The sequence below is a fragment of the Pelophylax lessonae genome (assembly GCF_965119305.1).
Source record: "Pelophylax lessonae genome assembly, chromosome: 3".
NCBI classification, from domain to species: Eukaryota; Metazoa; Chordata; class Amphibia; order Anura; family Ranidae; genus Pelophylax; species Pelophylax lessonae.
Genome location: NC_138770.1, coordinates 103,564,804 through 103,581,184, shown reverse-complemented (window position 1 = coordinate 103,581,184; position 16,381 = coordinate 103,564,804). Strand labels below are relative to the sequence as shown.

Genomic DNA, 16,381 nt, shown 5'->3' with positions numbered 1-16,381 from the left:
TTATACTATGTTTTTGATTAATGTATTCAGGTGTTGCTAATTTCTGGTCTGAGGAATTAGCTATATAATAGCTATATAATTAACATGATTGGTGTTGATCTTTATTCTGGTCATACCTGATGACAGATCTTGACGGGTCCAAAACTTTCATTTTCATGAGTTTCTGACTCTCCTAATAAATGTACAATGGGCTGCATATTGGACTACATATTTATTATACATATATATAGCGCTGAAATATTCTACAGTGCTGCATAGGGAACGCTGAGACAGTCAGTCATATTTCTAACTGCACTAGAGGAGGTTACACTCTAATGTCCCTGCCACTGCTGAGAATAGTTCTCAAAGGGTTAGCAGTGGGTGTTGGCAGAGCTATCTAAGCTGCCAGGAGGTTTGGCACAACTCTTTCCAAATTGAAAGATTGGGTTTCAGAGAATGTTCCAAATTTTCTCTAGCTAACCTTTTTCCCCCCTCCGTTCTTGGGATCCTGACCTATTAGGTAGTTGACCTTTTGAAAACATTGGGTTAAACAATAACTTAATTCTTTTCTTCAACATGTTAATAATTGACAAAGATTTAGAATACTTATAAACTGTGATTCTGTTTTAGTTGTCAGACATGGATATCCTCACGCTATCTCTCTGTTCATTGCTGCTCCTCTACTTTATTATCACTGTATTGAGAATACAGAAGACACGGCTCCGACTTCCTCCAGGACCGACCCCATTGCCATTTTTCGGTAATCTGCTTCAAGTGAAATTTGCATTGTACCGGTTTTATCTGAAGGTGAGTCCTAAACACAAGTGTAAAAGAGGCAAGCACCCATATACCTGAGTTTAGAGGGTTTATCGTTGATAAAATGGGACTGGATAGGTTGACAATCCTTAGATGATTATGATAAAAGTCTCTCCAAGAATAACTGGCTGCTGAGCTTACCTCTTCTACTGCATTATATAGAAATTATTATCTATTGTTAATTAGTTCCTACTTTTTCTTTATATATTTCCTTCCTTTTCCCGGGCTCAATGTCTTACTCATCTAGGTATTTTTCAGCAGGCATTGTTTAATTTCAATAGTTACGCTTTATAATTCTATGGAGGGTTAAATGATCATTCTTGCCAAAAGCAACATTTAAACTACACGTAGAGTCTGGTGAATGGAGTCACTTACTAGCTTCTTAGGGCTCTTTCACGCGGTCCGCCTCCGTAGGCGGATCCGTGTTGCTCAGCGGGGATCCCCGCTGAGCCGGCGGATGACAGCTCCGTCTCCGCTTGCAGAGCGGAGAGGGAGGTGTCTCAGCCCCCGCTGCCCTCTATGGGGGATCGGATGAGAGCGGACCGCTTGTCCGCTCTCATCAGATCCGCTCCGCTCCGATTACTGAACGGATGGAAAAATAGGGTTTCCATCCGTCCAGATTTCAGCACAGGATCGGATGCGGATGGCAGCGGGTGTCAGCGGAGGTGTTCCCATAGAGCTGCATGGAGGATCCGATCAGATCCGCCTAAAAAACTGACAGGCGGATCTGATCGGACCGCCCGTGTGAAAGAGCCCTTATGCAAATCTGGTATGTGAGTGGCAACAGATTGTAGCTGTAGTTCCACCTGCAAATTTCTTTTTGTTTTCCGCCTCTAAAGCAGGCCATAGATGGTGCAAATTTCTTTCCTGCAACCCATAGTTGCAGGAAAGAAATGTACACGATTCCCCCATCAACACAGATAGAACTGACAGGAATCGTTCCTGCCGAGACAGCTGCTAGTGATAATCGCAATTACAAAGTAAAATCTGGCAGGCTGGTAGCACCCAAGTTGATTTATCAATCAACTTGGTACATTCAGCCTGGTCATACACGGTTTGAATCCTGGACGGTTCCTGCTGAAGACATTTGAATCCTCTATGGTATCATGGATACTTCTGTGGATGCAATATCTACTGGGATTCTTTGTGGCTTTTTTTGAATCTTGAACTTTACTTTTTATTCACTACATCACTTCACAGTGGATTTTGGATACAAGTTTTTCTTCTGCACGGACTTGATTATTTTTATATATTGGTTAATACCCATAATATGAGATATCAGTCATTAATTATTCATTTGATTTCATAACTTTTAGTGCAGCACATATTGTCACTGAATATTATGGTACCGCCTTAAGCCCCGTACACACGTACCGATCGTCGGCATACATACGTCGGCGGACGAAAGATCTGCCGATTGTACGCTTGTTAGTATGGTGCCTCCGACAGATGTCTGCGCACATTCTGCGGACAAGAGTCTTTCTTGCAAGCATTTAAATTTTTGTATGCCGACACCAGAACGGACGATTGTTCGCCAGTCAGTACAGAATTCTGCCGACAGACCGCAGATTTGCAAGACTGGGCATGCTCAGAAAAGAAAAAACACAGGGAAAGTTAACCATTACATGACATCACTTCTGCAGTCGGCTGTAGTCGGCAGACAAAATTCTTGGGCAGTCTTTGCACTTTTCAACAGACACCGACATCCCGGGGAGAAAAGACGAACGTTTGTATGCCGACGATCGGTACGTGTGTACGGGGCTTTACTGGTATTGTCTGTGATACAACAGAATTTTTAGAAGAAGATGGTCAGAGACTGCAGGAGATGGACAGGAGATAGAGCACAAGGGTCAGGTCCACGTAGCGTACATCATTGTATGCAGAGAAAAGAAAAGAGGTACAACACAGAATAAAAAGCACAGGAGTCAGGTCTGGTAAACATACGGCACAGAATATACAGTAGGGAACAGGAGTCAAGTCTATTTAAAGGAGTTGTAAAGTAAAGAAGGTTTTTTATCTTGTTTATCAATGTATATGTAAAGCGCTGCGTAAATTGACAGCGCTATATAAGTACCTGAAATAATATTAATAATAATCTTAATGCATTCTATGCATTAAGATAAAAAAACCTTCCTTCTGGGTATAGCAGCCTCCCCCCCACCCCCTAATACTTACCTGAGTCCCATCTCTTTTCACGAGTCCCTCGGCCATCAGGGACTCTCCCTCTTGATTGGCTCCTGCAGCTGTCAATCAGTCAGTTAGCCAATCAGGAGAGAGTGGGTGTGTAGCCGAACGACAGCTCCATGTCTGAATGAACACACTGAGCTGCAGCTTGGCTTGGGTGCCCCCATAGCAAGGACACTCAACAGGAGAGAGGGGCCAGGAGCTCCAGCCAGGGACCCAAGAAGAGGAGGATCCGGGCTGCCCTGTGCTAAACCAACTGCACAGAGGAGGTAAGTATAACATGTTTGTTATTAAAAAAAAAAAGAGACTTTACAATCACTTTAAGGTAAAACATACCAAATGGAGTGCATTGGTCCGGAATATGGAACATTTCACCTTACAATTCTGGTATCCCCCAGTGTCTGTGGTCAGTGGAATGAAAAAAATGTCCTGTTTTCTGTGGCCAGTAGGAAGAAAAATGCCCCAGTAGTCCAACAAGACATCTGTCACCATAGAAATAAATAGGCAGCTGCTGAGCTAGGCTGTAGGCCAAAGAACAGCTTATTCAGTGTTTGCATATTAATTTTCATAGCAGATAACAGCAACTTTCCTCCAAGACTTCTATTCATTTCTATAGTGGGACATGTATTTGACCCACTCTGCTCAAATACTGGGACAATCCTCAAGAGTTAGAGAACATGCTCAAAGAAGTCGGTCCAAAGGAGTAACATGTATCAGACATTTGTCTGATACAAAGCACATGTAGGCAAAAAGTGAGTGAAAAAGATTGGAGTAGATCAGCAGCACTGAGATGCAAAAAAAGTATGAAAAAAAGGTGAAAAAAATAATTATTTTATATGTGTTCTCTTTTACAGCTGACCAAGCAGTATGGACCCATTTTCACCATCTGGTTGGGTCCTAGACCAGTGGTTGTGCTTTCAGGATTTGCAGTTATTAAAGAGGCCCTTGTTAATTATTATCATCAATTTGGTGCTCGTGGATCCTTACCAGTAACAATAAGACTCTCAGAAGGCTATGGTAAGGAAAAAAAATATATATATATACTATATGTACACCTGGATATACTGTGAGTGTGCATATATATATATATATATATATATATATATATATATATATACTGGTATACAGCTGCTAACCAAGTTTTCTATGTTTTGGAGACTATTGGTGAGATCTCTGAGTTCCAGAATCTACAGTACTGTTGTATCCATTATAAGGTGATCCCACTCTCCTTGCTGGATATTTTAGGGGAAAAAAAATTCTCCGCTGCAGTATCCAAGACACATAGGAATCCAAGGGCTAATTCAGCACATCTGTAACCAAAAATTTTACTTTTGGGTGGATTGGCTTTTGAACTTTCCACCTGCGCAAAAGAGGGGAAAAGTAGTACAGCTACTGCTGAAGTACTAATCCCTCGTTCACATTAAATGCGGCTTTGGAATTGTGTAACTTCATTTGAAATGGCACGATTTCAAAGCCGCAGTTGAAGACATCTGTGCAGCTTCATACAAAGATGTATATCTAAGTCGCACTCGAATTTGCCAAAAGTAGAGTAGGAACTACTTCTTCAAATTGATGTGGTACCGCAAAGTCGGCGACATCGAACAGTGCGAACATCGACAGCGAACAGTGCCATCGCTGACTATAGGGTGATTTGTCATTCACATGACAAGTCACTTCAATGTGAACAAGGGCTAAAAGTCTGCTAAAAATGTTTTTTTACTGTTAAAATACATTATTATTGAAAATGAAAAATTCTAGGATTCCTTCTTCTCAGTGTGTTAGCTGGAACCCTGTGCACCTCTCTCCACATTGCCCAACTGATGAACAAAGGGTTTTCCAGCTGTTAGACTGTTTTACGGGTATAGGAACTCTGCAGAGGTTAAACCAAAGCTATTATGCCGAGATCCTGAATAGTGGTGGTGGGTGAGTGGTTCGGACCGAGCATAAGTTCAGCCCAAATATCGCCCGTTTGGCAAACACCCCAATTTGCAAGGGCGCTCGGCAGGATGTTCGCCCGCCAAGTGCCCCACATTGCACTGCACACTGCATTCTAAGCCTTGCTTGGCTGAAGCAATGCACCTGACCACTGGTCAGGTGCAAGGCTTTGCCCAATCAAGCCACAGTGAATAGCTGGCTGTTAATGTGCTGGCCAGTGATGACGACTCATCTGTTGTCCTTAACAACAGATGAGTCATCAGCTGTCAACAAAATTCCCCGCTGACAGCTGAATGAAAAAAACAACATTGCTGGCAATAGAAAAATGTGAAAAAAAAATCCATACCAATCCATACCAGCCCCTGTGGGCCCCACGACAACTTTTTTTTTTTTGAACGGCAGGGAGTCCCCCCCAAGATTCATACCACACCCTTATCCGAGCATGCAGCCTGACATTCCATTTTGCCATTTTTTTTACATTTTTGTATTGCTGGCAATGGTATTGTATTGATGGCAATTTAAATGTCATTTTTTTTTTCTTTATATATGTCAGTTTTGCTGCAGTATGTTTTATACACGGTACAGATGCGCCACTTTACAGGCAGACTAAGGGGACCCCCCAGCCACTATATTTAAAGTAATTTTTAATTTTTATTGTTTCACTTTAGGCATCATTAAAATCACTGCTCCTGTAAAAATTATTTTAAAAATATGTTTTGCATTGATACATGTCCCCCAGGGCAGTATCCGGTCCCCCACACCCTTTTTATGGCAATTAAGTTGCATATAAGCCTTCAAAATGGGGACTTTTGATTTTTCAATTCTGGGTCCCATAGACTTTAATAGAGTTCGCAGCTCGGGTAAAAACCTTTTACATGTTTGGGAGTTCTGGTGCGAGCCGGACGGGGGTGTTCAGCCCATCACTAATCCTGAAGTCATATCAGCATTTTGCGAGAAGCAACACCAATTAGACTAATGTTTTATTTCCATATTTAGGTATTACCACCACCAATGGAGAACGCTGGCAGCAGGTTAGGCGGTTTTCTGTGACAACACTGAGGAATTTCGGAATGGGGAAGCGTTCAATGGAGGAGAGAGTTCAGGAGGAATCCCGTCATCTAATAAAGGCTATAGAGGATACTGGAGGTGAGATCAGGAGGAAGTAAGCCATTGACATGTCATGATGTAACAGGCAGCCTGAGGCTCTGTCACAATTTGAGTTTTCAGTAGGTGTTTTGGAAGGCACATAAAGGAGGACATCTTAACAGGAGTGTCCAACTAAATTGAGTATGTTTGAAGCTGCTCATGAAGCAAGCAGTCATATTGGGCTCTTCACAAAAGCCTCTTACACAGCCATGAATTAACTCATAAAGTCAAAAAGAGCTTGTCTTGATAAATAATCCGTTGTAACTCAAAAAATCCCAACTGGTTTCAATGATTTTACAGGTACTCCCTTCTTTGGGGCTCCTATAATATTGTAGAAAATGTTGCCTTTTTGGAGTAGTGTGGGCCTAAGATACTCTGGTGACTTGCAGCCCAAAAGAAGAAGCCCCTGAAACATGGTGGTAATTTATTATGTTACTATTAATAAAAAAATGAATTTATCATGAAGACATACTCTTTTGACCTATAGTTGTGTAAGGTGCACCATGTGAATGTCAGTACCTCCCTTTCACAGGAACTGGTACAGTAGATTGGGACATGAGAGCAATCAGTGGTAATCACAAATTTACATACACCATCTTTTGTTGCATCTTTCCTACATGCTTGATAAATACATATTTACAAATGAATTTGTTTAAAAGGGAGCCTGCAATATTAAAATGAAACCGACATTCAAATGCCATTGCTTAGAGTCCATTTTATGTTTTTCCCCTGTCACTTTCCCTTTGTTTAAAACTTTTTATGGAGACATTTGAAGGGAGGAGGAGAGAATATTTTTAACATTTCAACAAGGTGAAAAGTATTAGAGCCAATGAGTTTTTCTTAAAGAAAGTGATTCTTTGGCCAGATCATGGTGCTAAATTAATGAAATACTGAATGACTTTGGGGAATTATAGTGAGTTTTAGTCGATTCGAGTGGGCCTTAAAATATTTTGATAGAAAGCTCCTCAAATTGTTTCTGCGTGTGCAGATTAGCTTTACACCCCTCAGTGACCTGATGAAAAGGTACTCATAATGCTAAAAACATTACAAAAAATTACAGCTGAATTCCATTTATAATCTTACGTTAACCACTTAACCCCCGCAGGATTTGGCTGCCCAAAGACCAGGCCCTATTTTGCGATTCGGCACTGTGTGAGTTTAACGGACAATTGCGCGGAAGTGCAACGCTGTACCCAAATGAAATTGACGTCCTTTTTTCCCCATAAACAGAGTTTTCTTTTGGTGGTTTTTGATCACCTGTGATTTTTACTTTTTGCGCTATAAACAAAAAAGAGCGGCAATTTTGAAAAAATAACAATATTTTTTACATTTTTTAATATGAAATTCCCCCCAAAAAAATGTAAAAATCTAAATTTTTTAACATTTTAGGCCTATTTGTTTTTTGCTACATATGTTTGGTAAAAAAAATCGCAATAAGCGTATTTTGATTGGTTTGCGCAAAAGTTATTGCGTTTACTAACTAAGGGAAAGATTTTTGTCATTTTTATTGTTTTTTTTTTTAACGAGTAATGGCGGTGATCTGCGATTTTTTTTGCGGGACTGCGACATTGCGGCGGACAGATCAGACCCTTGACTGACATTGTTGACACTTTTGGGGGAACCAGTGACATTACTACAGTAATCAGTGCTATGCATATGCACTGTTACTGTAAAATTGACACTGGCAGGGAAGGGGTTAACTTTATTGGTGATGCAGGGGTTAAGTGTGTCCCTAGGGGCGTGATCCTAACTGTAAAGGGGTGTGGCTAGTGATGTAACCACAGAGACATACGATCCTACATAGCAGGATTGTATGATCTCTGCAATTAGATCAGGGAGACTGACAGGCGGCTTTGTTTACATTAGCCGCCTGCCTTTCTCCCTCTCCACCGGGAGATTGCGAGTGACCGGCGGACATTGGGTCCGCCGGTCACACGTGCAGACATGTTAGGGAACGAGCGGGGGTGGGAGCGCGCCTCCGGCGGCGCGCGCTCGCCCCCTAGAGGCTCTCAGGCTAGCGACGTAGTACTACGTTACTTTGCCTGTACGGGGCTGACTGCCGAAGTAAATATACTGTGGGCGGTTGGCAAGTGGTTAACCTGGCAGTAGAGGCTCCAGAATCCTTCTCTAGAGGGATTAGGCAAGATGTTACCTAGTCACCATGAATTTAAGCACTTTCCTCTCAAAAACCTGATCCTGACAGGACAAGAGATCAACTGTTGCAAAGGTAAAATGCTCATTCTGGTCTAGTGGGAACATAAACCTAGTGATGAGCCGAACATCCCCCTGTTAGGTTTGCACCAGAACATCGCGAACAGGGGAAAAGTTTGTTCGAACATTTCAACTCCATTAAAGTCTATGGGACTCGAACCTGAAAAATCAGAGGTCCTCATTTTAAACGCCTAAATGCAAGTTATTGCCCAAAAAAAGTGTATGGGGACCCGGGTACTGCCCTGGGGGACACAAATCAATGCAAAATTTGTGTTTAAAAACGATTTTAATGATGCTTAAAGTGAAACTATAAAAATGAAAAATTCCTATAAATATCGTGCCTGGGAGGTCCCCTTAATGATTCTGCAAAGTGGAGCATTTGTGCGATGTATGTAGCCTTTTGCAGCAATATTGACATTTCTAATGGAAAAAATGTCATTTAAACTTGCTCGCGGCAATAAAAATTAAAAAAAATGAAGAAAAACGCCACAAAAAAAAAAAAGGTGCAGGGCGCAGGAACGAGCCATGCTGTAAAAAAAATGTGATTTGAAATTGCATGTACTTGCTTTATAGGTGCAGAAAAATTGGGCTTTTGGTGTTGGTGGTGCCTGGACACCGTAACCCCTCACAGTTACTCTTGCTGGGCACAGGGACAGGCCCTGCCATTAAAAAATAGATACGAAATTGAAATTGCGTGAACTTGTCATGCAGGTGTAGAAAAATTGGGCCTTTGGTGTTGGTGGTGCCTGGACACCGTAACCCCTCACAGTTACTCTTGCTGGGCACAGGGACAGGCCCTGCCATTAAAAAATAGATACGAAATTGAAATTGCGTGAACTTGTCATGCAGGTGTAGAAAAATTGGGCCTTTGGTGTTGGTGGTGCCTGAACACCGTAACCCCTCACAGTTACTCTTGCTGGGCGCAGGCCACAGGTACAGGCCCTGCTGTTAAAAATGACATACGAAATTTAAATTGTATGCACCTGTCATACAAGTGCAGAAAAATTAGGCCTTGGGTGTTGGTGGTGACCTAAACCAAAAACATTGTTGGAAGCTAGCAGAATCAAGATGGAGGAATAGGATAGGCAGCATTTGCAGTCTTCAAGCAATGGCAGATCCAACATCAGCATCAGGGACTGATTCATTTTGATAAAAGTCAGCAGGTCAATAGAGTCTGTGGACAGACACACACTTCTATCCATCACAAAACCTCTAGCAGCACTGAATGTCCATTCGCAAAGCACGCTGGAAGCAGGACAGGCCAGTAGCTCGATTGCATATTAAGCAAGTTCTGGTCAGTGGCCCATCCTCAAGACCAGTAACCCAGTGGATGCTCAGTTGGAAAGGTCTCCAAGTCTGCTCTTGCCCCTAGATAATAATGCACCATATGATGAAGATGCTGCCGATGGTTGCTTAAACCTAACAGCCCTGGGGGCTTAGGACCAAAGAACTGTTTAAAGGCATCGGTCAGCCGGCCGACTTCTCCACCGCTCCTCCTTTGGCTGAACGATGCCTCAGAAACACAACCAGAGAATGTTGACTTCCCAGTGTCTGGAAAGGAGTTTCACAAATTTTTCTTCAAGGTGTCCTCAAGAGGTTTCATCCTCTGCTCCCTCGGCGAATGCAGGATGAGCTCTGCAACTTTACCCTTGTAAAGTGGATCAACAAGGTTTGCCAATCAGTAATTGTCCCACACCTTGATAGCATGGCTTTGCAGAACCAGGTTGCCTATGCAAGGTAAGTTTAAGGAGGCATGAGCTTCTAAATGCTCTAGGTCACTAAGGATGACATTGTCAAGAGCAACCTCTCCCCAACCGCGTAAAACTCCTGGGGTTTCTGGGAAATGAAAACCATCCCTTGAAGACTGCTGTATGCTCTCCTCCGCATCCATACTGCCACAATCCTGCTCCTCCTCTTCCTCCTGTGTGTTTTGTGGCCCTGCAGGAATGATATCTGCATAAAGGGGGCCTTGTGAGGAAAGGAAGTCCTCCTCTTCTTCCTGCTGTTGTGCCTCAAGTGCCCTGTGCATGATTCCACAAAGCGTGTGCTCCAGCAGGTAGACTAGAGGGATAGTGTCACTGATGCATGCATCGTCCTGGCTCACCATCTTTGTGGCCTCCTCAAATGGTGACAGGACATTGTATGCATCCTTTATCATCAACCACTGGCGTGGCGAAAAGAAGCCAAGCTCCCCTGAGCCTGACCTTGTGCCATACTTACACAGGTACTCATTGATGGCCCTCTTCTGCGTGTGCAGCCGCTGCAGCATTGCCAATGGTGAGTTCCACCTGGGGAGCATTTCACAAATGAGGGGGGTTGGTGGGCAGGTTGAATTCCCGTTAAATGTCAGATAGCCGAGCACTGGCATTGTATGAATGCTGGAAATGGCCACAAACTTTTCTGGCCTGCCACACGAGATCTTGTAAGCCCGGGTACCTGTTCAAGAAACGCTGCACCAGGGAGAGGGAGAGAGAGAGAGAGAGAGGGAGAGAGAGGGAGGGAGGGAGAGAGAGAGGGAGAGAGAGAGGGAGAGAGAGAGGGAGAGGGAGAGAGAGAGGGAGGGAGAGAGGGAGGGAGAGAGGGAGGAGAGAGGGAGGGAGAGAGGGAGGGAGAGAGGGAGGGAGAGGGAGAGAGAGAGGGAGAGAGAGAGAGAGAGAGAGAGAGAGAGAGAGAGAGAGAGAGAGAGAGAGAGAGAGAGAGAGGAGGGAGAGAGAGAGAGGGAAGGAGAGAGGGAGAGAGAGAGGGAGAGGGAGAGAGAGAGGGAGAGAGAGAGGGAGAGAGAGAGGGAGAGAGAGAGAGAGGGAGAGGGAGAGGGAGAGGGAGAGAGAGAGAGAGAGAGGGAGAGAGGACTCGGAGGCCTTTCGAAAAATTGTGGTCATTGGAACACCACAAAGGAAGGTCCCCGGAAGGAAATATTTCTCACAGAAGGGCATCCCAGAGCTATATGGCCATGTTCAGCGGCAAGTGAATGTATCTCTGGCACACAGTGTCGGTGCCAAGATACATCTGACCACAGACACATGGTCTAGCAAACACGGGAAGGTATATAACTTTTACTGCCCACTGGGTGAACCTTCTGACGGCCGTCAAGCATGTAACCCGTGGCACCCGTGTAGATTTGGTTTTACCGCCACGGATTGCATGCAGGCTGACTCCTCCTTTTCCGCTGCTCCTGTCTCTTCCGCTGCGTCGCCCAAGATCCCCAGAACCTATTCGACATGCCAGGTGAGACGTTGCCATGCTGTGCTGCATCTGTTGTGCCTGGAAGCCAAGAGCCTCTTTTCAGCTTTGCGTTCACAGGCAGTTCAGTGGCTAACACCGCTCAATTTGACAGTTGGTAAAGTGGTGTGCGACAACGGTGCCAATCTGCTGAGCGCGCTGAAACAGGGCAAAATTACACATGTGCCATACATGGCACACGTCCTGAACTTGGTCGTGCAGCAATTCGTTGTCAAATACCCTGGGGTCCAGGACATCTTGCGGCAGGCCAGGAAAATCTCGGGCCATTTCAGAAGATCTTACACAGCCATGGTTCGTCTTGCTGACATTCAGCGGCGACACAACCTGCCCGTCAGACGTCTTATTTGTGACTGCCCCACGGAATGGAACTCAACCTTGTATTTGCTTGATAGGCTGCTCCAGCAGAAACGTACAGTTAATGACTACCTGTACGAATTCTGCAGCAGGACAGGTTCTGGGGAGCTTGTTTTTTTTTCATCGTGCCAGTGGCTGCTAATGCGTGGCGCATGCAGAAATCTGCGGCCATTTGATGAGATCACCAAACTGGTCAGTCGCAGCCAGGGCGCCATCAGTGACATCGTATCTTACGCCTTCTTTCTTGAGCGTGCATTGCGTCGTGTCATTGATCAATCCGTCAAGGAGCAGGAGCAGGAAGATGAGGAAGTCGCAATGCTGGATGAATTCCCAGGGAGGGCTACTCCATCTGAGACAAGTCAACAATGGGAATCTGAAGAGGAGTCAGAGGAGGATGGTGCCAGGGCGGATGAGGAGGAGCAAGAAGAGCATGCTTTAAACCTTTCTGGGATCCCTGGTGTTGTCCGTGGTTGGGGGGAGGAGAACGAGGACGACAATATCCTTGAGGATGAGCAGGAGCCAGGCCACTACACCGCTTCCAGTTTAGTGCAAATGGGGGCCTTCATGCTCCAGTGTTTTAAGAGGGACCCCCGTATAAAAAGCATAAAGGGCAAGGACCAGTACTGGGTGGCAAAGTAGTTAGACCCCCGGTACAAACAAAAAATGGCAGAAATGTTACCACCATCACAGAGGGCTGTCAGAATGCAGCACTTCTAGGCCTTGCTTCGAGAAATGCTGCATTCTGCTTTTGCGTGCGCTGGCAGAAGAATTTCCACACACAGAGAAACAGTTGCGGGTACCAATCCAACAGCGCCTGCAAAAAGAGGGCATTTTGAAGATGTGTTGGTCACTTCTGATATGAGATCATTCTTTTAGCCGACTCATCGACAACTGTACTCCGGATCCAGCATCAGGGAACGCCTAGACCGACAGGTGTCCGACTACATCGGGTTAACGGCCGATGTGGACGCTCTGAGAGTGATGAACCCCTGGACTACTGGGTGGGCAGGCTTGACCTCTGGCCAGAGCTTGCATAATTTGCAATGGAACTGTTGGCTTGCCCCCCATCCAGTGTCCTGTCCAAAAGGACGTTCAGCGCAGCAGGGGGGATCGTTGACCGATAAGCGCACTCGTCTAGCTCACGACAGTGTTGACTACCTCACATTTCTAAAAATGAATGAGGCATGGATCTCAGGAGGAATTCAACACATGTGACCAGTAGACCATGTTTGATTCAAATTCCTCATGGCCACAAATATCCGCCACCACCCATAACTATTCATGGTCCCTGTTTTAGGTAAATACAGTGGCATAAAAGTCCTTTTATATCCGTTGAATGCCTAATTTTTGGGGCCTTTAATGGCTGACACTTATTTATCCTGTGAATGCCTAATGTACCTTCAGCCACAGAATACAAAGTTCTTTGCTGTCAGGTGTACACATGTGGGCTAATTTTTGGGGCCTGTAATGGGCGACACTTACTTATTTATCCTGTGAATGCCTAATGTACCTCCAGCCACAGAATACAAAGTTCTTTGCTGTCAGGTGAACGCCTGTGGGCTAATTTTTGGGACCTGTAATGGCCGGCCCACACTTACTTCTGTATCCTGTGAATGCCTAATGTACCTCCAGCCACAGAATACAACGTTCTTTGCTGTCAGGTGAACGCATGTGGGCTAATTTTTGGGGCCTATACTTACATAGTAGGTGAGGTTAAATAAAAACAATAGTCCATCCAGTTCAACCTGTGTAGGTGTGTGTGGCTGTAATCATCTCACATAGCCCTTAACGTCCTGATCCTTGAGATGTAAGTCTAAGAGTCTTTTGAAAGCCACCATACTACCCGCAGAAACCACCTCTTGTGGTAGAGAATTCCACAATCTTGTAGCCCTAACAGTAAAGAACCCTCCTCGTTGCCAGAGGTTAAAATGCTTCTCCTCTAATCGCATTGTATGTCCTCGAGTCCTCATGCAATTCCTTTGAATGAACAGTTTTTTTTCTAAGCTGAGATCCCCATTAAGATATTTATAAATTGCTATCATGTCCCCCCTCAGACGTCTCTTCTCCAGGGAGAATAAATCGAGCGATTGCAGCCGCTCTTCATAGTTAAGGTCCTCCAACCCCCTAATCAGTTTAGTTGCCCTTCTCTGGACTCTCTCCAGCTCCAACACATCCCTCCTGAGGACTGGCGACCAGAACTGGACAGAATACTCCAGATGCGGTCGGACCAGAGTTTTATAAAGTGGAAGGATTATAGTCTTATCTCTGGAATACATCCCTTTCTTTATGCATGCTAATATTCTGCTGGCTTTGGCAGCTGCCGCTTGACATTGCATGCTGTTGCCTAATCTATCATCAACCAAGACTCCCAGATCTTTCTCCATTTTTGATTCCCCCAAGGGTTCCCCTCCTAACGTGTATTGTGTTTTTATGTTTTTAGTCCCCAAGTGCAAAACCTTACACTTCTCCACGTTAAACCTCATTTGCCATGTCGTTGCCCACTCCGTTATTTTGTCCAGGTCATATCTGCTTCATGCTGTGTAGTTATTGCCCTGGCCAATTTTGTGTCATCTGCAAAAACTGATAACGAACTACTGATCCCGTCCTCAATGCTGTTTATGAATAAATTGAACAAGGTTGGTCCCAGGACTGAGCCCTGGGGCACCCCGCTTACTACCTCAGACCAGTCTGAGTAAGCGCTGTTTATTACCACCCTTTGGACACGGCCTTTTAGCCAGTTTCGTATCCAAGAGCAAACCCTGCTGTCGATACCTGCAGACCTTATTTTATAAATTAAGCGCTTGTGGGGAACTGTATCAAACGCCTTAGCGAAATCCAAGTACACCACATCCACTGGTCTGCCCCTATCTAGCTCACAGCTCACCTCCTCGTAGAATGTTAAGAGATTGGTTTGACAAGAACGCCCATTTGTAAACCCGTGCTGATTACTGCTGATGATGTTGTTGTCTTTAGCATACTCTACGATATAATCCCTTATCATCCCCTCCAGAAGTTTACATATTATTGATGTCAAACTGACAGGCCTATAATTTCCCGGGACATGCCTCTGCCCCTTTTTGAATATCGGAATCACGTTAGCCTTCCTCCAATCCCCTGGTACATCTCCTGTCCTAATACTGTCAGCAAAGATCAGGAACAGTGGTCTAGATATAACCTTACTGAGTTCCTTGAGTACTCTCGGATGTACGCCATCCGGGCCTGGTGATTTGTTTGTGTTCAGTTTATCCAGCCTTTCCCTGATTTCACCCTCTGTTAGCCATAGTGGCAAGTCCTGTGTATAGCTATTAACCATACAGTCATGGTTAGTGTACCCCTCCTTTTCCTGTGTAAAGTCTGACGAGAAAAAAGCATTCAGCACGGTTGCTTTTTCAGTGTTCTCTGTAACCATCCTCCCATCATCGTTAATTATGTGTGCAATATGCCCTGCCCTAGTTTTTTTGCTGTTGATATATTAAAAGTATTTCTTTGTTTTTTTTTTACTATCCTCCGCTATTTGTTTCTCAAAGTTGATTTTAGCCATCTTGATTTCTTGTTTACTTTTCTTATTTGCCTCCTTGTATTGCTCGAAAGCCGATACTGTGCCCTCTGATTTATATTTCTTGAAGGCCAATTTTTTTCCCCTAATAAGTTTTTTGACGCTACGGTTTAGCCAGCCAGGTTTGGCTTTGTCTCTTCTAAATTTATTTCCCATAGGAATGCACTGCAAGATGCATTTGCTTAATATGTTCCTAAAGCCTTCCCATTTTTCCTCTGTGGTCAGTGATCCCAGGGTTTGGTCCCAGTTTACCCTTTCCATCAATGAGTACAATTTTGGAAAGTTTGCCCTTCTGAAGTTTAGGGTTCTTATGTTCCCTACTTGCCGTGTTATATTGTTATTTACACTAAATGTGATCATCCTGTGATCGCTAGAGCCCAGGTTGTCCTGGACTCCTACTTCCGAGATTATGTCTGGCTCATTAGTGATCAATAGATCCAGGACTGCGTTTTCTCTAGTCGGAGAGTCCACCAACTGTGACATGTAGTTGTCCTGTAAGGTTTCCGTGAATAGATGGGCCTTCTGTGAGTGTGCAGTCCCCTCATCCCAGTCAATGTCGGGATAATTAAAGTCCCCCAATATGATGACTGATCCCAGTTTTGCCACTTTACCCAAAAGTGCTAAAAATTCCAGCTCTACCTCCTCCCCTTGGTTTGGTGGCCTATAGCAAACCCCCACAACTACTTTTCCCTTTTCTCCTTCCCTATGGAGTTCAACCCACACAGATTCTAAATCCATGCTCATCCCATCCGTAATGTCACTCCTTTCTATCAGTTTTATATTGTTCTTGACATAGAGACATACCCCTCCCCCTCTTTTTCCTACCCTGTCCTTCCGGTACACCGAATACCCCTGGATACTGGCCAGCCAGTCATGTGAGGGGTCGAACCAAGTCTCTGTTATTCCCACAAGGTCTATGTCATCCTCATGTACTAACATTTCCAATTCATCCATTTTATT

At 44.4% G+C, this 16,381-nt stretch overlaps 1 protein-coding gene across 1 annotated transcript in view; it reads left to right on the top strand.

Annotated features, from left to right (window-relative positions):
- The window catches only part of LOC309549733 (cytochrome P450 2G1-like), a 101,646-nt gene that overhangs the window by 20,790 nt on the left and 64,475 nt on the right, over positions 1 to 16,381 (top strand). Inside the window, exons 2-4 of the mRNA XM_082250224.1 lie at positions 610 to 786; positions 3,834 to 3,996; positions 5,911 to 6,060. Coding sequence (XP_082106350.1) covers positions 619 to 786; positions 3,834 to 3,996; positions 5,911 to 6,060 — 481 coding nt within the window. The 5' untranslated portion in view covers positions 610 to 618. The remainder of the gene's footprint in view (positions 1 to 609; positions 787 to 3,833; positions 3,997 to 5,910; positions 6,061 to 16,381) is intronic.